This window comes from Abramis brama, assembly GCF_963993115.1.
Source record: "Abramis brama genome assembly, chromosome: 22".
Classification (NCBI taxonomy): domain Eukaryota; kingdom Metazoa; phylum Chordata; class Actinopteri; order Cypriniformes; family Leuciscidae; genus Abramis; species Abramis brama.
The window spans coordinates 19592752-19617975 of record NC_139984.1 but is presented as its reverse complement, the minus strand read 5'-3'; the positions used below and the strand labels follow the sequence as shown (position 1 = coordinate 19617975).

The following is a 25224-nucleotide window of genomic DNA, read 5'->3' as shown; positions in this document are numbered from 1 at the left end:
AAGTACCTCAGACTTTCAGGGGGTTTTTTTGGGGAGGGGGGGGGGGGGGGGGGGGGTGCAAAAGATATTTTAAACCATGCACGTCTTTACACAAATACACATGGCATTGCATACATACGTCATTCCCCTGTGTCGCTGTCACGTCATATCTGTACACAAAGAAAAGTATCTCTTTCAGAGTGAAAGCTTGTAGACAGAACGGCTTGTGGCCACTTTTGTTTACTGTTTATGACTGTTATTTTAGTTATACCTTTCAGGGAGTAAGGCTATTTTCTGCATACATTTTTCATAACAAATAATCTCTTACAGCACCTAAAACCTCTATTCTTAACTTTTTCTCCTTTTGTCTTTCATGTGTTGTTTATATGGAATATTATTGTCTTTCATAAACATGTTGTTGTTCAACTTCAGTGTCCAATTTTTCATTACAGTTTATCTTATGTAAGTCTGGTGCTGTGTAGTATTTAAAATTTCTTACAAAGTTTTCACAGTCACTTACATATAAAATAAAATAAAATGACAGTAGATGAGCCTTTGTGAGACTATAGCCTTACTGTAGGCCTGATATATTCTTATTCCACAGAGTAAAGTACACTGAAGAACAGTTGCTTGTTACAAGTGTGCAAATGAGACTGTTGGAAAGAAAATGGCAACATATTGTACATACTATAACAGTCACATGCATTCACAGCTAAAACAGATTTCACATGATGGATTGATAGTGCCTCTTAAACCAACACTTTTTAAACATGTCAAAAAAAATACCATACACAGAGATTGAGCTCTCACTCACACTTATGTTTCACCTAAATTTTCTTGTGTTTCTTTACTTTCGTTACAAGTTTCCCCTTCTCCTCATTTTTTTTTTTTTTTTTTTTTTAGCCAACATGGTCAGCTGATCTAAATAAACCCTTTCCTTTCCACCCCAGTCCTCTGTTCGAAGGCGTTTGCACAGGGGATGTTGTCTCTGTGGACGTAGATGTGTTTTTATCCGGGGAAGTTTGGCGGACAAGAAGCTCCTTAAACACGGAGTGCATCATGTTATGCACTTCCTGCAAGATATGGTAGACAAAAGCACACTTTAGTAGGGGGAGGGAGGAGATCTCATTGGTATTATAACTGGGATTTAAACATCCTGACCTTATCCACTTCTACTCTGAGTTCCTCTCTGCTTCCCCCCTCGTTAGTGGATCGTCTCATTTGAGGGCTGTCAAAGTTATAAATTGACTGATTTAGTCATTATTCCATGACATCGATCTGTGACATTAAAATCTCCATAATGCCAAACAAACAGTCTAGGCTATTTACACACTCTAATGTTTTCCGCAGAGCCCCTGGAGAATTTCCCGTCTGTATATATTGTCCTGTGGGTATTTGTAACAAAACCTTTCCAGAAGTGACCTGGCTGGGTCCGACCCCGGCTTTGTCATTTGTGACTTTGAGCCTAGAAAATGAATACAGATAGAATTATTCTCTAGCTTATCGAGTTACTGAATCATTGGTCATTATTATGCAATAAGAATGATGATTCATTCTTTGATCATCATTATGTAGCAAGAATGAGGTTCACATACGTAGAGAACATGCTTGTTTCATTTGCTGTATTTGTATAAACTCTGTACAAGTCACATACTAAACAGAATATAAAAACAAAGCTATCCTCCACACATTATACAATATGTGAGTGTTTTACCGTGTACTTTGCTCTGCTTTCAGCTCTTCCTCTGTCTGCTGTCTACCACAGCTGGATTTCAGAGTTTCCTTCCCTTTCTGATCTTGGCCTCCATCCACACTGAGCAACATAGAGGGAGAGAATTGAGGAGTGTTATGAGTGTTAAGTAACTGATTGTGGCTTTGACTCAATAGTGATTTGTGAGTCACAATAGCCAATTCTTCTAAATGCCTTCAATTTATATAACACCCAATAAAGTTCTACAACTCCAACAGGCGGTGACATTAACAGGTCTGTAAATGCATAGATTATGGGCAAGCAAACAAATAAATCAGTGAAATCAGTAAGTAGTTTCCTCAGTTGACTATTCGCTAAGGTCCACCCCTTTGGTTACTGTTGCTCACTCAGACAAGCTTTGCAGAATGTCCCAATGAATTTCAGTAAAATGAGCTCAAAGTGATTGGATATTATACTTATGTGGGCTTGAATGAAGTATAGAATATTGCAAAGGGTTTTTTTTTTATTAAAAAGTTATTAATGAGAGAGAATTTATGTCTTATATCTGTCTTTATATCTGTCAGGATGGATAATGGGGAAAATTACCCAATAAAGTTATGCAACTCCAACAGGCGGTGACATAAATGGATGTATAAATCCACTGACCATGGGAAATCAAGTAAATAAAGAAGTGAAATCAGTAAGTAGTTTCTTCAGTTGACCATTTGCTTAGCTCCACCCCCTTGGTTACTGTTCTTCACATCCCACAGGATTGAATTTCAGTAAAATGTGCAAATAAAGTGATTGTGAGGGCTAGAATGAAGTGTAGCATGGCAAGGCATCTTTATCCACATTTTTCTTTAAATTGTTAAAAGTGGCCATGCATTTAGAGATAAAAAACCTACCTTTGCACACTAATATATTTATTTGGGATGAGCCCCTTTGTCCCATTCACCTCCCCTCTCCACCAATCAGAGGAGGCTTTGCTGTATAGGATGAAGCGGTCCCCGTATTTAAAGGACAGCTCTGCTGAAGAACGGCCTGTGTAGTCAAACAAGGCCACTCCTTTCAGCTCTGCACATCAAAAATGAAAGAGAAATTAGTTTAGTTCTACTCACCCAATGTTGAGAGTAAACTATGTCAAACTTACCATCTTTTCCTTCTTTTGTTTGAGATTGCTCTGATTCGCCATCACCTTCCTCTGTTACAGTCTCACTGTAGGCATAAGAAATATGAAGTCAAGTCAATTTTATTTGTTTAGTGCTTTTCACAATACACATCATTTCAAAGCATATTTATAGAAAATCATGATGTTAATGTGTCTAATATTTTAATATCTTCACCTTATAGTCACATTTAGAGGATTAGAGCTGGGCGATAATCTAGTTTTACATTTTACGATGATGTAAACAATCAAGTAGTTAAGATTTGTTATATAGTATATATTGCTTATTGTGATACCGTATGTATGCGGGTAAAATTGCGGGATACACTTATATCTGGGATATATCCAGCTCTATAGAGCTGTGCCTGGTCCTGCAGATTTGCCTTATCAGGAAGATCAGGCCCTTCCAATCAAAGCATGCTACACAAATTCTTGCCCAAGCTCTTGTTCTATCCAGACTGGACTATTGTAATGCTCTCTTGGCAGACCTTCCAGCATGTACTGTCAAACCTCTGCAACTGATCCAGAATGCAGCAGCGAGAGTGGTGTTTAACGAGCCGAACAGAGCGTACATCACACCTCTCTTTATCAATTTGCACTGGTTGCCAATAGCCAATAGGCGCTCGTAGGAAATTTAGGCACTGATATTTACCCACAGAACAACCACTGGCTCTGCACCCCTATACCTAAACTCACTACTTATGTGCCCTTCAGAAGCTTGCATTCTGCAAGTGAAAGAGGCAACATCCAAAAGATGCACAAAATCACTTTAACGGCCCTTAACCTTGACTGTTCCATGCTGGTGGAATGACCTGCCTAACTCAACCCGTCTTTAGCCATTTTCAAGAAGCCTTTTTCGTCTGCACTTGACCAGTTAAATCTAACACTTACTATTCTATTATATTTCCATTCTATCTATTTTTTTATTTATAAAAAAAAAAAACTTGCTACATGTACTGTGCAATACAAACTGGGATTAGTCACAGCACTTACATACAGTGAGGAAAATAAATATTTGAACACCCTGCTATTTTGCAAGTTCTCCCACTTGGAAATCATGGAGGGGTCTAAAATTGTCATCGTAGGTGCATGTCCACTGTGAGAGACATAATCTAAAAAAAAAAATCCAGAAATCACAATATATGATTTTTTAACTATTTATTTGTATGATACAGCTGCAAATAAGTATTTGAATACCTGTCTATCAGCTAGAATTCTGACCCTCAAAGACCTGTTAGTCTGCCTTTAAAATGTCCACCTCCACTCCATTTATTATCCTAAATTAGATGCACCTGTTTGAGGTCGTTAGCTGCATAAAGACACCTGTCCACCCCATACAATCAGTAAGAATCCAACTACTAACATGGCCAAGACCAAAGAGCTGTCCAAAGACACTAGAGACAAAATTGTACACCTCCACAAGGCTGGAAAGGGCTACAGGGAAATTGCCAAGCAGCTTGGTGAAAAAAGGTCCACTGTTGGAGCAATCATTAGAAAATGGAAGAAGCTAAACATGACTGTCAATCTCCCTCGGACTGGGGCTCCATGCAAGATCTCACCTCGTGGGGTCTCAATGATCCTAAGAAAGGTGAGAAATCAGCCCAGAACTACACGGGAGGAGCTGGTCAATGACCTGAAAAGAGCTGGGACCACCGTTTCCAAGGTTACTGTCGGTAATACACTAAGACGTCATGGTTTGAAATCATGCATGGCACGGAAGGTTCCCCTGCTTAAACCAGCACATGTCAAGGCCAGTCTTAAGTTTGCCAATGACCATTTGGATGATCCAGAGGAGTCATGGGAGAAAGTCATGTGGTCAGGTGAGACCAAAATATAACTTTTTGGTCATAATTCCACTAACCGTGTTTGGAGGAAGAAGAATGATGAGTACCATCCCAAGAACACCATCCCTACTGTGAAGCATGGGGGTGGTAGCATCATGCTTTGGGGGTGTTTTTCTGCACATGGGACAGGGCGACTGCACTGTATTAAGGAGAGGATGACCGGGGCCATGTATTGCGAGATTTTGGGGAACAACCTCCTTCCCTCAGTTAGAGCATTGAAGATGGGTCGAGGCTGGGTCTTCCAACATGACAATGACCCGAAGCACACAGCCAGGATAACCAAGGAGTGGCTCTGTAAGAAGCATATCAAGGTTCTGGCGTGGCCTAGCCAGTCTCCAGACCTAAACCCAATAGAGAATCTTTGGAGGGAGCTCAAACTCCGTGTTTCTCAGCGACAGCCCAGAAACCTGACTGATCTAGAGAAGATCTGTGTGGAGGAGTGGGCCAAAATCCCTCCTGCAGTGTGTGCAAACCTGGTGAAAAACTACAGGAAACGTTTGACCTCTGTAATTGCAAACAAAGGCTACTGTACCAAATATTAACATTGATTTTCTCAGGTGTTCAAATACTTATTTGCAGCTGTATCATACAAATAAATAGTTAAAAAATCATACATTGTGATTTCTGGATTTTTTTTTTAGATTATGTCTCTCACAGTGGACATGCACCTACGATGACAATTTCAGACCCCTCCATGATTTCTAAGTGGGAGAACTTGCAAAATAGCAGGGTGTTCAAATACTTATTTTCCTCACTGTATTGTTGCTTCCAACAGTTTCTAACTACTAACACTAGTATTATTGAATTTTTAATAATGAATTTTTTTTTAAATGTTTTGAATTGAAATATTCACAGCTTAAATATTCAACCATACTGAATTTCAGCCCATAAAAATGCAAGCCCTAAAAATACAATGCGTTAAAATGTAAGCATGGTTAATGCAATGCATATTTTTACACGTAGTGCACTTCAACATGCTTTTTTGGTTTCAAGAACATTTGGCATTATTTTACTTCCATATATATCACTTTAAGTGAGTAAACTGTACGTATGTAAATAAAGTTGGATATGCTTATATTTTAAATATCAAGCATGCTTAAAAGATTTTTGCCTTATGCTGTTAGCACATATGTGTTTATGTGTGTGTGTGTGTGTGTGTGTGTATGTGTGTGTGTGCACACTAAAGGGATGGAGCTTAATTCTCACCAGTCTTCTTCTTCCAATGCCATGCACTTTTCATACACTGGCCCGGGTAATTCATTCTGGCTAGGGAAGATGCTCTCATGTTGGATAATGATACTCTTGACCACGGCATTGATGCGCTGAAGCTCTGACGCATCACCATTATCTGGCCCCCTCACTAGACTTGGCCCAAAGCACACTGCCAGGTTATAGGGCTGCATCATGTTCTCGTCACTGTACTGGGAGACACTTTACACACACACACACATACAAACATTTAGATGTGTTGATTTCATGACAGAAAAAAGGCCAACACCCAGTGACACCCTGTGATACTCACTGGTGAAGAAATGCAAAAATATATCTCATGACAATGATGAGCGTGGCAGGATATGAGGAGATGACGCACTTCAGCTGTGTTACTTTTTTTGTTTCGTCATCTATTTCTGAAAGAGAGGGAAAGTTAAAGACACCATGAATTTTATTCATTGCTGCAACCCCTTGAAGTTGACAAAATAAACTTCTGGCAGAAATGCATTTAAAACGGACAGTTTTCCTTTTGTATCAATTTATTAACTAATAAAATAAATTGTTCACTAAAATAATAATTGACTGCCAATAACCAGAAGCAAATCAATAGTAGAAGCATTTATATATATATATAGTGAGGAAAATAAGTATTTGAACACCCTGCTATTTTGCAAGTTCTCCCACTTAGAAATCATGGAGGGGTCTGAAATTGTCATCGTAGGTGCATGTCCACTGTGAGAGACATAATCTAAAAAAAAAATCCAGAAATCACAATGTATGATTTTTTAACTATTTTTTTGTATGATACAGCTGCAAATAAGTATTTGAACACCTGAGAAAATCAATGTTAATATTTGGTACAGTAGCCTTTGTTTGCAATTACAGAGGTCAAACGTTTCCTGTAGTTTTTCACCAGGTTTGCACACACTGCAGGAGGGATTTTGGCCCACTCCTCCACACAGATCTTCTCTAGATCAGTCAGGTTTCTGGGCTGTCGCTGAGAAACACGGAGTTTGAGCTCCCTCCAAAGATTCTCTATTGGGTTTAGGTCTGGAGACTGGCTAGGCCACGCCAGAACCTTGATATGCTTCTTACAGAGCCACTCCTTGGTTATCCTGGCTGTGTGCTTCGGGTCATTGTCATGTTGGAAGACCCAGCCTCGACCCATCTTCAATGCTCTAACTGAGGGAAGGAGGTTGTTCCCCAAAATCTCGCAATACATGGCCCCGGTCATCCTCTCCTTAATGCAGTGCAGTCGCCCTGTCCCATGTGCAGAAAAACACCCCCAAAGCATGATGCTACCACCCCCATGCTTCACAGTAGGGATGGTGTTCTTGGGATGGTACTCATCATTCTTCTTCCTCCAGACACTTTTAGTGGAATTATGACCAAAAAGTTCTATTTTGGTCTCATCTGACCACATGACTTTCTCCCATGACTCCTCTGGATCATCCAAATGGTCATTGGCAAACTTAAGACGGGCCTTGACATGTGCTGGTTTAAGCAGGGGAACCTTCCGTGCTATGCATGATTTCAAACCATGACGTCTTAGTGTATTACCAACAGTAACCTTGGAAATGGTGGTCCCAGCTCTTTTCAGGTCATTGACCAGCTCCTCCCGTGTAGTTCTGGGCTGATTTCTCACCTTTCTTAGGATCATTGAGACCCCACGAGGTGAGATCTTGCATGGAGCCCCAGTCCGAGGGAGATTGACAGTCATGTTTAGCCTCTTCCATTTTCTAATGATTGCTCCAACAGTGGACCTTTTTTCACCAAGCTGCTTGGCAATTTCCCCGTAGCCCTTTCCAGCCTTGTGGAGGTGTACAATTTTGTCTCTAGTGTCTTTGGACAGCTCTTTGGTCTTGGCCATGTTAGTAGTTGGATTCTTACTGATTGTATGGGGTGGACAGGTGTCTTTATGCAGCTAACGACCTCAAACAGGTGCATCTAATTTAGGATAATAAATGGAGTGGAGGTGGACATTTTAAAGGCAGACTAACAGGTCTTTGAGGTTCAGAATTCTAGCTGATAGACAGGTGTTCAAATACTTATTTGCAGCTGTATCATACAAATAAATAGTTAAAAAATCATATATTGTAATTTTTTTGTTTTAGATTATGTCTCTCACAGTGGACATGCACCTACGATGACAATTTCAGACCCCTCCATGATTTCCAAGTGGGAGAACTTGCAAAATAGCAGGGTGTTCAAATACTTATTTTCCTCACTGTATATATATATATATATATATATATATATATATATATATATATATATATATATATATATATATATATATATATATATATATATATTTATTAAGGACAATATATATATATATTTTTTTTTATTGAAAATAAAAAAAATGGGCAAAAATATATATAGGAAATATAACTACACTAGCAATGTGTATTTATAATAATTCTTGGCCTTTTTTGAATATATATAAAAAATATATATTTGTTTAATTATATATATATATAATTAAAAGTTTAATAACTTTCTTTATGTAACAATATACACTACTGTTCAAAAGTAATGACTTGGGGTCGGTAAGATTTTCTTTTAAATACACTATGTCTCTTAGTGTTAACTTGTGTTAAAATAACTTTTCTTTTTAAATACTTTACCTAATATGGCTAAATAGTTCAAATTAAATAAAATAAAAATCTGCTTTTCAGCAGCTATTACATCTTCAGTGTCACATGATCCTTCAGAATATGCTAATTTGGTGCTCAAGAGAAATTTGTAATTATTATCATCAGTGTTAACATTTTTGTGGAAACCATGATACATTTTTTCAGGATTCTTTGATGAATAGAAAGTTTTTATTTTAAATAGATTTTCTTTCAGTGTGAAAAAAGTGTAAAAATCTTCACATTCACTTTTGCTCAATTTAATGCATCCTTGCTAAATAAAAAGTATAATTTCTTTCTTTTCTTTTTTTAAAGTAATGTACTAAACATAGTGTATACCATAAAGCAATTTTCTGGATTTTTAATTAGGCACTGAATAGAACTGAATAGAAATGAGTTCTTCAATTTGTCCCTGCCCAAATTTCAACAGGAAACCTTGTAACTAGAAAGAAAAGCAAATTCAAAACATTTCATTGAATGTTTAAACAGTTACAGACCTAATGTCTGAACTCACATACATTATACAAAACAAACAAGCACGTAATAGTGTGGTTAAGTCCTCTTACGCCCGCATTCCATCAGTTGGTCATAACTGTCCTCAGGAAAGAGGGGTTTCTCGAGTCCTCTAAAATAAAGTTTCAGCACTCCAGCCACAGAGTCCATGTCACATCCCCCATCAGCAAGGGGGTCATCGCCTATGAATAATTACGAAAAATCACAGCCTATTACTAATGCTCAGTGAAAGGAAGGAGAATATCATCACTCAGTGCACATACCTTTCTCAAATGCATCCTTCAATTGATTCACCACCATCTGAGATCCCGGCACTCTGAACAATCCCTCATGATGTAAGCCTTACCAGAGAAAAGGGTGAATGGGTTAGAAAACCAGTGATTAAGATGGAAAGAATTGTAGAAATAGGAATTATCTACTAACTTGGATTTACCATTGAGGTTGATGAACCGAATGCAGTTTTCCACCACTGCAGGAATGAGCTGTCCTGATGCCTAATAGGGAGGAAACACTGAGTGAGTCAGATGCCTTGAACGGTTCTGAGTAAATCCAGAGCACTTCTGAGAGATTTACTTGGATGTATGATATTAGATCCCCACTGAAGAGCTTCTGGTTGATCTGGGCACCGGGGTTAGTCTTTTTATGACGCACAGATCTTTTGGAGCATGTTCTAATTAAACAGAAATGTTTAATTTAATCAACACTAAAACTAAAAACAGGCCATTTTACTTTCACTATAACCCATTAAAATTCAGGAATTTTACCATTTGCCAATTTTGCCATGTATATCTTTATATCTTTATAAATTATGTGACATACATATATATATACACATATATATACTTGTAGGATGTCAGTTAAAGAAAGCCTTGTTTCCTTACCTGGAATGAGCTACATCAACACTTTCAGCTGATAACAAAAAAGAACAAAAATCAATGGTCTTCGCTTTACAACAATTTCTGTATAGATAGGAAACATTATTCTACCTGTTTGAATGGCAACCTTTAGCAGGTCATGTTTGGCCTCCAGTTTTGATATTAAAGAGCTGCTGCATAGATGTTCTCTGACTTTCTGCAACATCATAAAGTCATAGTAAATAAAAAATATTACTATAAAGTCATAGTAATAGAAAATGTCAGACAAAAACAGTAATAAAGACAAATAGAGTATAATAATAATAGTAATAATTGTATGAAATAATACATATTTAAATTTCTAAACGTGATAGAAATGTATTATTTAAATTATATTATAGTAAATATATTAAATATTTACCATAATAATATTTTTATAATAATTATAATATTTAATATTTATTTAATATTATAAATATATATATATATATATAGTGAGGAAAATAAGTATTTGAACACCCTGCTATTTTGCAAGTTCTCCCACTTAGAAATCATGGAGGGGTCTGAAATTGTCATCGTAGGTGCATGTCCACTGTGAGAGACATAATCTTAAAAAAAAATCCAGAAATCACAATGTATGATTTTTTAACTATTTATTTGTATGATACAGCTGCAAATAAGTATTTGAACACCTGAGAAAATCAATGTTAATATTTGGTACAGTAGCCTTTGTTTGCAATTACAGAGGTCAAACGTTTCCTGTAGTTTTTCACCAGGTTTGCACACACTGCAGGAGGGATTTTGGCCCACTCCTCCACACAGATCTTCTCTAGATCAGTCAGGTTTCTGGGCTGTCGCTGAGAAACACGGAGTTTGAGCTCCCTCCAAAGATTCTCTATTGGGTTTAGGTCTGGAGACTGGCTAGGCCACGCCAGAGCCTTGATATGCTTCTTACAGAGCCACTCCTTGGTTATCCTGGCTGTGTGCTTCGGGTCATTGTCATGTTGGAAGACCCAGCCTCGACCCATCTTCAATGCTCTAACTGAGGAAAGGAGGTTGTTCCCCAAAATCTCGCAATACATGGCCCCGGTCATCCTCTCCTTAATACAGTGCAGTCGCCCTGTCCCATGTGCAGAAAAACACCCCAAAGCATGATGCTACCACCCCCATGCTTCACAGTAGGGATGGTGTTCTTGGGATGGTACTCATCATTCTTCTTCCTCCAAACACGTTTAGTGGAATTATGACCAAAAAGTTCTATTTTGGTCTCATCTGACCACATGACTTTCTCCCATGACTCCTCTGGATCATCCAAATGGTCATTGGCAAACTTAAGACGGGCCTTGACATGTGCTGGTTTAAGCAGGGGAACCTTCCGTGCCATGCATGATTTCAAACCATGACGTCTTAGTGTATTACCAACAGTAACCTTGGAAACGGTGGTCCCAGCTCTTTTCAGGTCATTGACCAGCTCCTCCTGTATAGTTCTGGGCTGATTTCTCACCTTTCTTAGGATCATTGAGACCCCACGAGGTGAGATCTTGCATGGAGCCCCAGTCCGAGGGAGATTGACAGTCATGTTTAGCTTCTTCCATTTTCTAATGATTGCTCCAACAGTGGACCTTTTTTCACCAAGCTGCTTGGCAATTTCCCCGTAGCCCTTTCCAGCCTTGTGGAGGTGTACAATTTTGTCTCTAGTGTCTTTGGACAGCTCTTTGGTCTTGGCCATGTTAGTAGTTGGATTCTTACTGATTGTATGGGGTGGACAGGTGTCTTTATGCAGCTAACGACCTCAAACAGGTGCATCTAATTTAGGATAATAAATGGAGTGGAGGTGGACATTTTAAAGGCAGACTAACAGGTCTTTGAGGGTCAGAATTCTAGCTGATAGACAAGTGTTCAAATACTTATTTGCAGCTGTATCATACAAATAAATAGTTAAAAAATCATATATTGTGATTTCTGGATTTTTTTTTTTAGATTATGTCTCTCACAGTGGACATGCACCTACGATGACAATTTCAGACCCCTCCATCATTTCCAAGTGGGAGAACTTGCAAAATAGCAGGGTGTTCAAATACTTATTTTCCTCACTGTATATATATATATAAAAACAGCATTACAAATATTGAATATATTTACATTTATTTATATCTATTTATATATATATATATATATATATTTATATATATATATATATATATATATATATATTATGTTTAATATATTAAATATTATGTGAAAGCAAAGCTGAATTAAAGGAATCACTCCAGTCTTCAGTGTCACATGATCCATCAGAACAGGAATGTTCAGCACAAATGCAGTTGTGCTGCTACTTTTTTGTTGAAACCGTGATCATTTTTTATTATCTTTGGTGAACAGAAAGTATTCTTTGATAAACAGAAAGTTCTAAATAACTAAAAAAAAAAAAATTTTAAATCATAATTTGTTTTGATTACCGTGAAATAGAAACTCTCAGTGTCCGGAAGGCTGGCTCTGCGCTTCAGCTGAAAGTTCTTACTGGCTGATATATCACTGTTCCCTTCTGGTGATAACGGGCTACTGGGAAAGTCTGGGATGGATCCAAAGGTGTCCTCAACAATACCATCCAGCATGGAATTTTGGGCTGACTGAAGTAATTTGCCGGACTGCAATATTTTTTATGTATATTCATGTTTAGATGAACCAGAACCAAAGAGTACTCATAAATACAGTATTTATTCATCCAAATATCACTACATCTATCCTGTCATTTGACAGTAGTTCTACATACATAATAATAATTTGTGTGATTCTGTGGGGTTTGTGTACCTCCTCAACCTCCGTGGTGACTGAAGACAGCCTAGACTGCAGCTGCTGGAAGCGAGTCACCAGCTCGCTCATCATCTCACACTTTGCAGACACCTCAACCACCTGGAAGAGGACACATATAAGCAACTGCGCATTTTTACACTTATGTACATAGACATTTTATCACGCAGTACCTGGTCGCCTTCATAGGGTTGGTACTGAAAGCGCAGGGGCAGGCAAAAGGCTGAGATGTTGGCCTGCATGAGAGTGTCTCTGTCCTGGTTCTGGTTCAGCTCTGAGACAGTTGTGTCCAGCTGCTGCAGCCCAGAGCTCAAGTTTTGCTGGCCCCATTGGCGACTGGTCAGGTAAAAACGGAACACCTTGGATATGGACTGGTGGTAACCCAGATCACAGCACTGAGAGGGCATGCAATGAGAGGTTGAATTATACCTGCTCAGTACAAAAACCTGATCATATAGAGGTAATACAAAGAAACTCACATCTATGAGAGTGGAAAGGTCCTGAAGGTAGTATTTGTTCATGCATGCATTTGCTGCAGCCAAGTTGAGCAGGTAGTCATTTCGTGCTTTTGTGCTCTTAAGCTGAATTTCTTGAACTTTACTTTGCCTCTATGCACACATAAAGATGAAATGTAACCTCAGAAGTTACTGGAACAATCATTTATCCACACACAAACAGGGTTGCACTACTTAACCACAACAACCAAACACTCTGCTTTGCAATCTGCCACAATCTCATGCAAAGAACACTTGCCCCACATCACTGCACAGAAGAAAATGCTGCCCTGCACTGTAACATTCGATTGTTTCCTTGATTTTGTACTGTATTCAATACAAGTTAGGCTAAAGTCAACATGGCATTACGCTGATTAACACAAAAAAATAATTCAACTCATGCGTTAATTTTCTTTAAAGTCACATTAAAATCAGGAATTGATTATTCTATTTTTATTTTTTTATTTTTTTTGGGGGGGGGGGGGATTTTGCAGTATTTATTATAAATGATTTATCCATGAACATCATTATTTGTTTTGTTTTTTTATTCATGTTAAATTCAAGCATTCTTCTGTTAAAACTTGTGCATTATTTGATCTGTAAAGTTCTCCTCATATCTACGATTGGTTAAGGGTTTTAGGCATTATGTTGTAATGGCAACAAAGTTGTTGGGTTGTTGGACATACATTTACAGAGTAAGTAACTTTTTTGGTCACTCCCCTTATAAACCGGTTAGATTACATTGATTCAGTAGTAATTTAGTTACTAAAACAAGGGAACTAATTTTTCATTTGTGGCCACAATATCTTCCCCCTCTATTTTGTTTACAATGTTGGCCGCTTTACAAATTGGCCACATTCACTTCCATGACAAGTGCTTTACTGTAACCCAGATTTGTCCATCATTTTTTTAAGAAGGAAGGACAAGTGGAAATTCTTCTTTTTTTGGTAATCAACATTATGCCACAAGTGCAGTCGATTGAGCTTAACTTGTATAGAACCTTAAATATATCTTTAATTATAACCATTTCATTCACAACCATTTTATATTTTGGTATTAAAAAGGAAGTATACTTTCTCTATTTGTCGTTCCATCTTTTTAGAAGCACTTTGTTTTTGCTTTTCCTCCAGTCTGACTGCTTCCTTTAGTTTTCCTTCTGCGGACAGGAACTCAGAATAGTACTGGTAATATGTCTTCAAGGTCTGATTTTCACAAAGATAGGAATGAGATTTGCAATCCATTAACTGTAAATGCATGTTTACAGTCGATTCTGAAAGAAATGTGGCTTGATGAGGGTTAAACTGACCGTTTGAAGTTCTGTGGTGACCTTCAGAAGTCCATCCTGTAACTGGGTGTAAATGTCCCTGCTCTGAAACATATAAATAATGAAAAAAGAGACATGATTGGTAAATGATTGTCTTAGTAACACTGTATTACAACGTCATGAGAGTGGCCGGTGACTATGCTAAAGGTGTTATGTTTCTGTGCACTGTCTGCAAAGTGTCTGTGCAAAGGAAGCCACGTGTATTGTTAGAACGGGGCATGCATGCTTCTTTCAGTAATGTGTGGGTGTTCATGTCTGCAAATGTGTAAGGATGTGAAAATGTGTGTATGTGTGTGTGTGTCTACCCGTTTGGCCAGGCGTTGGGCATATTCAACACAGTGTGAAAGCTGCTGAGGCAGAATGTTGATGTAGCTGTCACTCAAGTAACTGTGATCTCTGCTCTCCTGACGTGTTTGTGTCAACAGCACCTGCCAGCAGTTAACCACTGACTGATGGCTGGGCTCCTTCCTGAGGGTGATAGGAACAAAGAGCTATCAAGTTCCTGATACACAGCAATCTATGTATGTACATCAGTTTAGAACTGTTTGCCATTTAAAAAAATTTTTTTTTTATTAAATTAATATTTTTAATCAGTAAGGATCAAAAGTAAAGATTTTTACATTGATACAAAGAATTCTCTCTCGAATAAATGCCGTTCTTTTAAACATACTATTCATTAAAGAAACCTGAAAAAATGTAAGATGGTTTCCACAAAAAATATTAAGCAGTACAACTGTTTTCAACATTGATAAGAAATCTTGTTTGAGCGACAAATCATCATATTAGAATGATTTCTGAAGGATCATGTGACACTGAACACTGGAGTAATGGTTACTGAAAGTTAAGTTTGCCATCACAGCAATAAATTACATTTTAAAAGATGTTAAAACAGAGTTAAAGAGACACTTTAAATTATAATCTTATTTAACAGTATTACTGTTTTACTGTATTAATGATCAAATAAATGCAGCCTCGGTGAGCATAAAATGCTTTTTCACCGAGCCCAAACTTTTGATTGTGTGCGTATGTGTTTTGTGAAATTTTTGCTTGAAAAGGTGTTTTGGTTATCTTTCTTAAACATAAATTGCCCTTACAAGCTTTTTAAGGGTGGCATAAGTAGCCATTTTTGGGCCACTGTTTGTACAGAACTCATTCATAAGTTGATAACAATTTTATGTAATAATGGTGATCTGTTTTGTATATTCTCACTTCCTGGTTCTAGAGGAGAACTTGTCACACAGCTTGTCCAGTGAGCGGGCGTACTCTCCCTCGATCTCGCCCCGTCTCCGCAAATAATCAATCAGATCTTGAAACACCTGAGTCTTCTGCTCCACCTGACCGTCAAATATCCTCAACTGCTCCGCCAGCTGCAAACGGACCTCTAGAGAAGAGAAAGAGAGAACAATTATATTTGTATAGTTCCTCTTTGTCAATCTGTTTCATTTGACATTGTGTTAAATAACAATTAACTAGAACATATTGATTTCACAAAGATGGGAGGCAATAAGGATTGGTTATCTCTGTCAAATCTGTCTTGTGATGGTGGAAGTGCATGCAAAAATTTGCAGCAGATTTCATCTCATTGGAAAGCAGTCAGTTGGGTTCCATTTTCTATTCCTCAGAATGTTTATTGAGTATTTAGTGTTTGAACATCCATTACCTTTAATCTGTGTGTCGTAGTCCGCTGTCACCACTCTGTCCCTCCTCAGTTTGACGTGGGATGACATTGTAGCTCCAACAAGGTGAGATTCTGGTTTAAACATGTCATATAGAAGTAAGTTTGAAGATATATACTTGAAACATATTTTCATTGGAAATGTATGCTTTTAGTTCAGTCATGACAACTCTCGGGATAGTTTGTAAAACATTTTCTTAATGTAAATAGAATGTGTTTGGTCTTGGCAGACTAGATCTGCTACGCTGCTGCTGGTGCAGAGGAAGTGTGACTTGCTTCTGCTAAATGCTCGGACCGTTAAATTAATGGAAACAACTAGAAAGAGGGAGACCCCTGTTGCAGATCTAGACGTGGTGCTGAGGAGGCAGAGGGCTAGAATAAAAATTGCCATAGTGTGCAGAGATTTTGGTCATAAAGGGAAATGATAATGGATGTGAAATCGCTGATTAACTGAGAATGTTACATTGAATGAACCAATTAGAACATGAATAGAGTTTCATGACTGAACTATTTATTTATTTTTTTACATCTATACAACCAAAAAAAAATTAATAATATGTACACTGAATTTTAATGTGGACATAAAGGTATCATTCATATTTTCCTTTAATCCATTTAAGCTCCAAGATCAATCACAAAATCAAATCCATATTCAGATATATTTGGCTTTAAGATAATTTGGACTATGATAATCACTCAAATTTAATTGTCCACAATTACCGCAAGACAACTTACCATTGTATACAATAAGTATACAAAGAAGTCCTGAGAATCTATCCAATTAATTCACAATAGGATTCTATATAAAATGTAAATAGTAAAATGTCTTGGATAACACATCTCTTCAAAAACTTGCACTGGTTGCACATAAACTTCCACAAATTGCCGCTCGCATCAAATTTAGGCACTGATATTTTCGCACCGAACAACCACTGGCTCTGCACCCCTATACCTAAACCTAAACTCACTACTTAAGACTTATGTGCCCTTCAGAAGCTTGCGTTCTGCAAGTGAAAGAGGCAACATCCCAAAGAGGCACAAAATCACTTTCACGGGCCTTTACCTTGACTGTTCGCTGGTGGAATGACCTGCCTAACTCATTTTCATTTTCAAGAAATGGCTGAAGATGCATCTTTTTCGTCGTAATAATAACACTTACTATTATATATATCTATAAAAACACCTTGCTGTGTGTACTGTGCCAGACTAACTGGGACTAGTCACAGCACATGCATATTGTTGCTCTATTGTTGATTTGATTGCTTCCATTGTTTTCCTCATTTGTAAGTCATTTGGATAAAAATTGCTAAATGATTAAATTAAATGTATATTCTGATTTAAAACAAACAGACACATTTATATCTATAATATACTATATCTAGTCATTTCTACATTTAAGACACTGCACTCATTCATGCTTGTCTGCTCATTGTAATCTCCAGCAAAAGTGTCCTCATTCAACATGTGACAGGGTCATTGGCCTGCCATGACCTACAGTACAGTAAATGTCCAGTCAGTGTATTGTTCGGTTTTAGTGAACAAATTGCACTTCTAAAGTATCAAAATGGGGAAGATAGTAAACTTCCTGTGTTAAGAGCAAATCAGACAGCAGCGGTAAACTCTCACCATGAGTCAAGACGACAGCCCCCCCTCCCCTCTCTCCTTCTATCATTCTTCACAGAAACTTCCTCATTTCCATCTCTTGAAAATAGCCAAATGTCAACCAAAATATTTTGCTTTCATATCTTCAAATTTAATGGACACATTAATGCATGCTAACCATCCCAACAATAAGAATGTTAAATTTTCTTAACATAAGATTTATCTTTATTTACCCTTGCTGCCTTAGTTTAAACCTGTCTGTCTTTAAGAATACATATTATTTTCATTTCTTGAGGTAGTTATTTTTAGAAATGAAACGGTTTGTAATATGTATTGCTAAAATGATATTGTCATATATTTTTAACCAAAAGTAATGTATGATAAAAATACCAACTGCAAAAGCACAATCAAATGTTACAGAAAAAAGCATATGTGCAATATCATGTTATTTGATGAGAAAAAACACACTTACCTCAGTAATACCTGCTGGTATTCACATTAGCATTCTCAGTATATCCACTTAAACAACTTCCACGCAGTTATATTATCACTTGTCCAAACGAAAACACTGAGAAACTCTTTTTTCCCTTTCACATAAACACAGTGAGATACAGAGAAAGACCAGACAGTTCTTCTCCTTCCTCACTCGGTCACCGTGTGCTGACAGTAAGTGTACTGAATGCGGAGTAAAACATCACCTTATTGGCCCCTCCTCTCTCGTGCCTTCTCACTTTCACAAACACTATCTTTTCACTTCGGTTTCAAACTACTATTTACTGTATTTGACAGGCTTTATTTGGGGTGGCACGTTTCATTTAAAGCTATTTATGCCTGCGTGTTTGGACATCTTAAAGATTAATGTCATTCTGAAAGTAAACGGCAGTTTCCAAGATCTGCCCACACAGGTTGATAATAGCAACTGAGGTTGGTAAGACAAACATAAAAAGCTGCAAACTATTTGATTCTGATGCCTCTAAAGTGGCTACTATGACGCCCTAAAACAAGCATTATGACCTTTCAGTTTTCCTCCTACAGAAGGAGAAGCAGCTTGCATGGATCAGTTTGCAGCACACATGTCCTTTTTGTTCACTTGTGCTGATGGATTGTTCCTATTTATTTAATCTATCCAAAGGTATAAAGCACAAAAGGAAATAACAGGTATGTTCTGTTTTTGCAACAGATGGAGCCTATTACCAACCACGTTAATAACATAAGTCTTAGTGATATCTCTAATCACTTTCTTGTTCTCAGAAACAAAGTCACAGCTCATTGCTATCATCTGTGTTTTTTTTTTTTGGTGTTAGTGTGTGAGGACCTATTCATTTCCTTCCTCTCCTCAATGCCTCATCTATTTACTATGAGAAACCTAAATAAGTCTGTTAGTTTCGGTTGTATTAGCGTCATTACTGGAACTATAATTTTAATTTAATATTTTTCTGATATTTTTATTTTATTTCAAAAGATGCACAGTATGTAATCGGGTATTTCTTGAGAACATGGTGTGACAGTTAATCACTCTCCAATACCACACCTAAACCACAAGTACACTAAAAGTCTATTGTCCTCCTCCTGCTGCACACAAAATACAAAAATAATAAAAATTGCACTTATATAAATAACAATAATAGTTACAAGGTATTAATGGTTTGATTGCTTGCTAATTATAAAATATGTTAAAAACAAGAACTCCAGTCAAATGTTCTGATCACATGATTCAGTTTATGACGTAAAAAACAACAAATGTGTTTATCACATCACAAATACATCATATTCTAACGGAATAGTGTACATAGATTTCTAATGGAAGGCACCATTCAAAAACATACTACAGATCTTCAAGCCATTATAACTGTGAAGACTGAAAGTAGAGAAGTTTTCGAAGGAAGTTGAAAGATCCGGGCATTTGTTTATACAGGCCTTTGGCAGATATTTGGGAGACAGCATCATTTACCTAAAGAAAACAGATATTTCACATATATTATATTATAATATAATTAATTATAACTATTATCACAATATAGTTATTTTAGCTGGACAGTCAAACACAATTTTGTACTGCATGTGATGCATTTTGAAGAGTAGTATATAGTTCGTACATAGTGTTGAACCCTTTAAAAATGATATATTCTAGATATTCTGCTATGAAATGCTGCATGCTGCTCTACACTAATTGGTAGCATTATTATGGAGGTTTGTTTGTTATTTTTTCTATTTTTGAGAACATATGTATTGCATCTATCAGTGGCTGCCTCTATCACATGAATCTTAAAAGTTTTAAGAAGCTTTACGGGACAAAGACGTACCATCATCAGCATGGTCACCAGATCATCTGTGGCAACATTCTCCTCAAGCACAAGATCAAGATTCTCCACATACCATGAGCCGGCTTGCGTGTCCCTCCAAGAGACATAGCCTTCAAATACATTAGCATGTAGATCAGTCATTTGTATTTGGCAATCAAAAGGTTTGACTTCCTTAACTATTACTCAACCAAACAACGTATTTATGGCACAATATGACCAAAACACAGACCTGGAAAAGTTGAGTAGGACACCAGGATGTCGCTGGGTGTGGGCAAAGTGGCCCGAGCATCAAGTTCATCAGACGTGCTGAGAGAGTCGCTGCTGGAGGACATGGGAATGGCGTCCATCTGGTCATCCATCCCACCCAAAGAGGGTTCCATGTCATCTGGAGAAACCTCAAAACCTGTGTCCTTCTCACCTACAGGTGCACACAAAAGAAGTTTGCATAATATGAAAAACTGCAGTCCACTAAGAAACATTCAGTTAAAAAAACTTGGGTTGTCTTTAGGTGCGATCACATTAGTGATATTTTGGTGAAATGTTATGGGGATAAAAGTGCAGTGTCTATTGTTAATAGTGTAGCAATGTATGAAGCACTTTCAAACCAGGCCACTTCATGTTGGTCAAGACGGCGAAGTTCACGTGACCAAAGCATTGCGAAATTCCCAATCGTGTGGATTTCCAATGACATGACTGGATTTTGAACATGAAAATTCACAGCACAACGGTAAATGGCTAGGAGACTTGTGAAAGATTTCTGAGATGCCCACCTCCTCCACAGGCCTGGATGAAGAACAGCTTGGGCTTGCTCTGCAGAGAAGGACAGTTCTGGCCAGTGAGGTAGTTTGTGATTAACTGAACTGGGACAGCTGGTCCATCAACACCATGAACTGCCCCAGGGAAACGATTGTGGTTTGCCTAAACGTTAGAGAAATGTCAAGCACCAGAGAAGAATGAGAAAATAGAACTCATGTATGAGGGTGTTCTACAAAATGAGGAAGCACGTAAAATTGCTCATGCAAACAAAAGTGACGTTGTACTTCTATGTTGAGAAACTAATAGTCTTCATTACTGTAAAAGCAAATATAGCATATTATTCTCTTTAAAAAAATAAAAACAATACTTATATGTATATACAGTATATACAGTATATATATATACTGCATATACGACTTGTTTTACCTCAGTTCCATGTGAAAGGATGATCACCACACAGCAGTCATATGCAGAATGATCCTTCTTCGATAAATATGACATCTCATGTCTTATATGCTAAGAGGGGAGCAAAAAAATTTTTCTAACATGTATAAAGGACAGGCGGACATTTGTCTTACAGCTGTTTACAGTAAGAAGAAGAGGAAATACTGTGCTTACTTTGTATTTCAAGTTCCTTTTCACAATAACCTCAAAGTTGAGAGCTTTAAATCTTTTCTCCATCTTGTCACAGTCAATGTTGGACCCTTTTCGATCTTTTAGTCCAGAGGCTGGTTCAAAATCTACATTGTTTATAATCAGGCACATCCCACACGGACTGGCATCCATCTTGTAAGACTGTACAAAAAAAAAAATAGAGAGTTTGGGTGCAACGGTGCAGTTTGTGCATACAAACGCTTCAGTCTCAACTCAAGAATTTGATTCAGCTTGGGTACGGAAATATTTCTATGTTATTCCACAAGGATGTTCCCCGTGTTCCCTGCCAGTTGCTTAGGATGAAAAATTATTTTTCACACAAAACTGAAAACACTAAAAACTTGTGTGAACACAGATATGCAGATATAATAATTCCTCAATAAATTTGCACATCATTTTTAAAAATTTAAGATGAACATTTAGAACCAACTCAAATGCATGATAATCAGCTTGTTACATTAATTAAGTCTTATTTCAGAGTAACAAAAATGGTTCATGTGTCATAGGCTAATATAAAATTTTAATATACACCATCGATCAAAAGTTTGGGGTCGGTAAGATTTTTTTAATATTTTTTAAAGAAGCCTGTTATGCTCACCAAGGCTGCATTTATTTGATAAAAATACAGTAAAATACAGTAAAAACATAAATATTATTAATAAATATTATAATAAAAAACTATATTTTCACTAAATATTTTTAACTATATTTAATTTCTGTGATGGCAAAGCTGAATTTTCAGCAGTCATTACTCCAAACTTACTGACCCCATACTTTTGAACAATAGTGTATATTGTAGTAAAATATTAAAAAAAGATGTCTATATATATTAAAATAAACATTATATTATTTTTTAAAATTACTATAATACTATTAATAAAATTATAAATTACTATTAAAAATATTTGTGTGGAAACCGTGATACATTTTGTTTGAGAACCTTTTCTGCACAGAAAAGTAAGAACACTTGTACTCAATTATTAGTGAGCAATGCCAATGAGTGAACACGATTACCTGTATACTGTCACGTCTCTGCCTGGTTGGTCTCACCCTTAGTGTTTCAGAAGCTGTGGACATGCATATATCCAAAGTTATATATCCAATGATTATGTACATTGGGAATTAATTGGATCATTGGTTCATTGAGTTCAACAGTGCCTGCACACTTTTTCAGTGATTTTGCTTCCGGAAGAATTTTTTCCATTCATTTTCCCCATAGGGATTTTAAAAAGTCTGTTAACATGCGTTATCAAAGACTTTTTTAAATCCCTATGATTCCCTATGATATAAACCATGGACCAAGCCAACCAGAGAATCACAAGGAGAATCAAGACTGTGTATTTACCGGTTTTACTGAGAGAAAGAACTACAATCCTATGAAGCATTGCGAACAGCATAATCAAATTAAAAACGATGGAGAAATACAAAACTACTCATTTAAAAATGTTGAGTATATATATAAACAACATATTTTAAGTTTATTGCAAAATATTAATATATATATGTATATATACTCAATTTATATTCAAGTATTTTGAGAGTGTAGGGAGACGGACTCAATTACGTAATTCACAGTGCCTCATGGGAGTGGGTGGAGCTAAAGATCTCCTTTGCCGCATTTTGGTTGTGGCGACTCTGATTGGTGAAATTTTCTGTACAGCATCATGCATTTAATTTTTTCACCATGAATTCTGCTGTTAAATACTTTTTTTTTTTTAAATAAATTGAAATAATGCAGGTTGATAACTTCAACAGAAGCAAATGACATTGATAAACAACCTGCCAGCTCACAATAGAACTGTTTTAAAGGTTTATAAGTAATGATTAAAAATCAATTTCTCTAAGGAGAAAATTATACATTTTCTTTTACTTCTAAAACCCGACTGTTGCACTCAATTGCTGTGATCTCATGTAAGTGATAAGTTGTCCTGCCCTCATGAATCGTAAAAAAGAAGAAGAAGATGTGCACGGATAAATCATTTATAATAAATAAAGCAATATTCCATAAAAAAATAAGACTTGTCAATGCTGATTTCATGGTGACTTTAAGTAACTTTAGTAGTATTAAACAGATGAAAATTAACTTTTATTGAGAATTAAAACTACAATGTAGAGAGCTGTTTTACATGACAGTGACTTACGTGGGCTAAGAGGCTTGGGCAGAGGCAGGCTTTCTGGTCTCGATGGTAGGACTACTACTAGAGGAGTGAGATCAGGTATGTCTGGATTTTCAGTACATTTTGGATTCTCTGCATTGAATAACAAGATCAGACAAGATATCTCTATATAACTTGTGCTTTCTTTTAATGTACTATGAAAAATTATAGTGGCAGTTACAGACACATCTCAAGAGGATCATGGTTAGGGTAGGGTGTTTTATGTTCCACTGTATTATGGAAGTAACACTTACGGACTGGCAGAGGGATCAGTGAAGGCTGTACTGGGACGGGAGGAGGCCGATGAGCACCATCTCCTCTTTGAAGGAGCTCTGCGAGATCATGATGTCCAGTCTCACGCAGACACTCCAGGAAGGCTGGGAAAGCCTGACTCCCTCTCGTCTCCAAGTCTGTCACCAGTTGCCTGGCTTGGTCTCGTCTGATTGCTTTGCTCTGTTAGGAGAAAATTAATATTTCACATTCGCAGATTGGCAATAACGGAACTACCCGCACATGAATGGACAGTGGTCACATCGTCTTACCTTCATAATTGGAAACTAAACAATGCAGATTATTAACAAGTGAACATCCTGTCTGAAGCACGGCAGTTTGAATTAAATGTTAAAATCAGTAATGAAAGTGGGACTGTCATTCTTTACATATTCTTTTGTGTTTCACAGAAGAACAAAAGTCATACTGGTTTAATGAGGCGAGGGTGAGTAACGTTAAACGAATAACATAAATGGTCATTTATTGGTGCACTGTTCCTTTAAACGTGTAAACTTTCACAATACCGTCCCAGTTTTCTCTATGAGAACAAAGACATCACAATTAACGTTACCTGTATTTCATCGATCATGTCCTGGGTGAAGACCCCCTTTGACAAAAGCCCATCACAGATATCTGAAGGATTTAATGCCGTGACTAGATTACGCCTGTGCCGCTGAAGAATCTGTCTGTGCTTAGGGTCCATTCTGGCAACGATTCGGTATTTAAAGTGTTTATGATGACTATAGACTATACGTTTTCAATATAACAGATTTTTTGTTGAAGTAATATACAGTAAACGCGTAAAAAAATAATAATGCTTGAACTGAAATGAATAGGCTTTTAATCAACACAAAACAAACGTCTCCTCGCTCGGCGCTTTAATTCTCTTCCTTGTTTACACCACGCTGGCGATGACGTCATTGACTCCGGGTTGGGCAGGTGTTTCTAAAAGTAGACCGTGAAACTGAAACCTTTTAACTCGAAAATAGATTACTCATATAATTTCTGTAGAAATGAAACAGAAAATTTCATTAGAAGGAAACTAAATGTAGTTTTATAACTGGATGCAGGGAATAACAGTTTCAATGTTTATGGAATAGAAAAAGAAACAGCTCTTACATATTAGTGGGGAAGTTCCACATAGCCTATGTAAAATGTCATTTTCTAATTCACACATAACATTAAACAATACTGGAGTGCTTTGAGTAATTGTTAAAGCATTAAGGCTTTAAGAGTATCGATATCATTATATCGATAGGGAAGCATATAGCAACTATTCCAACATA

The 25224-nt window shown here is 37.0% G+C and overlaps 2 protein-coding genes across 3 annotated transcripts; both read right to left on the bottom strand.

Annotated features, from left to right (window-relative positions):
* Positions 1 to 532: 532 nt before the first annotated feature.
* Positions 533 to 18487, bottom strand: arhgap4a (Rho GTPase activating protein 4a). Of its 2 annotated transcripts, none has more exons than XM_084098187.1 (24): positions 18272 to 18487; positions 16183 to 16272; positions 15732 to 15903; positions 14828 to 14990; positions 14505 to 14567; positions 14272 to 14400; positions 13184 to 13312; positions 12878 to 13099; positions 12705 to 12806; positions 12353 to 12541; positions 10026 to 10110; positions 9921 to 9948; positions 9613 to 9709; positions 9473 to 9533; positions 9303 to 9380; positions 9093 to 9221; positions 6201 to 6306; positions 5885 to 6109; positions 2820 to 2884; positions 2575 to 2743; positions 1694 to 1792; positions 1309 to 1444; positions 1141 to 1207; positions 533 to 1052 (listed from the first exon to the last, which is right to left on the bottom strand). In XM_084098187.1, exons 2-23 carry the CDS (start codon positions 16247 to 16249, stop codon positions 1184 to 1186), a joined length of 2538 nt encoding a protein of 845 aa, XP_083954313.1. In that variant the 5' UTR covers positions 16250 to 16272; positions 18272 to 18487; the 3' UTR covers positions 533 to 1052; positions 1141 to 1183. The 2 variants fall into 2 exon arrangements, with proteins under 2 accessions (XP_083954313.1, XP_083954312.1); XM_084098186.1 differs by having other exon boundaries at positions 1313 to 1444.
* Positions 18488 to 19498: 1011 nt separating this feature from the next.
* Positions 19499 to 24860, bottom strand: casp9 (caspase 9, apoptosis-related cysteine peptidase). Its single transcript, XM_084099247.1, has 10 exons — positions 24510 to 24860; positions 23923 to 24121; positions 23654 to 23761; positions 22527 to 22579; positions 21477 to 21653; positions 21285 to 21374; positions 20873 to 21020; positions 20332 to 20520; positions 20103 to 20212; positions 19499 to 19750 (listed from the first exon to the last, which is right to left on the bottom strand). The coding sequence occupies exons 1-10, from the start codon at positions 24639 to 24641 to the stop codon at positions 19643 to 19645; spliced, it is 1314 nt and encodes a 437-aa protein (XP_083955373.1). The 5' UTR covers positions 24642 to 24860; the 3' UTR covers positions 19499 to 19642.
* Between the last annotated feature and the right edge of the window lie 364 nt (positions 24861 to 25224).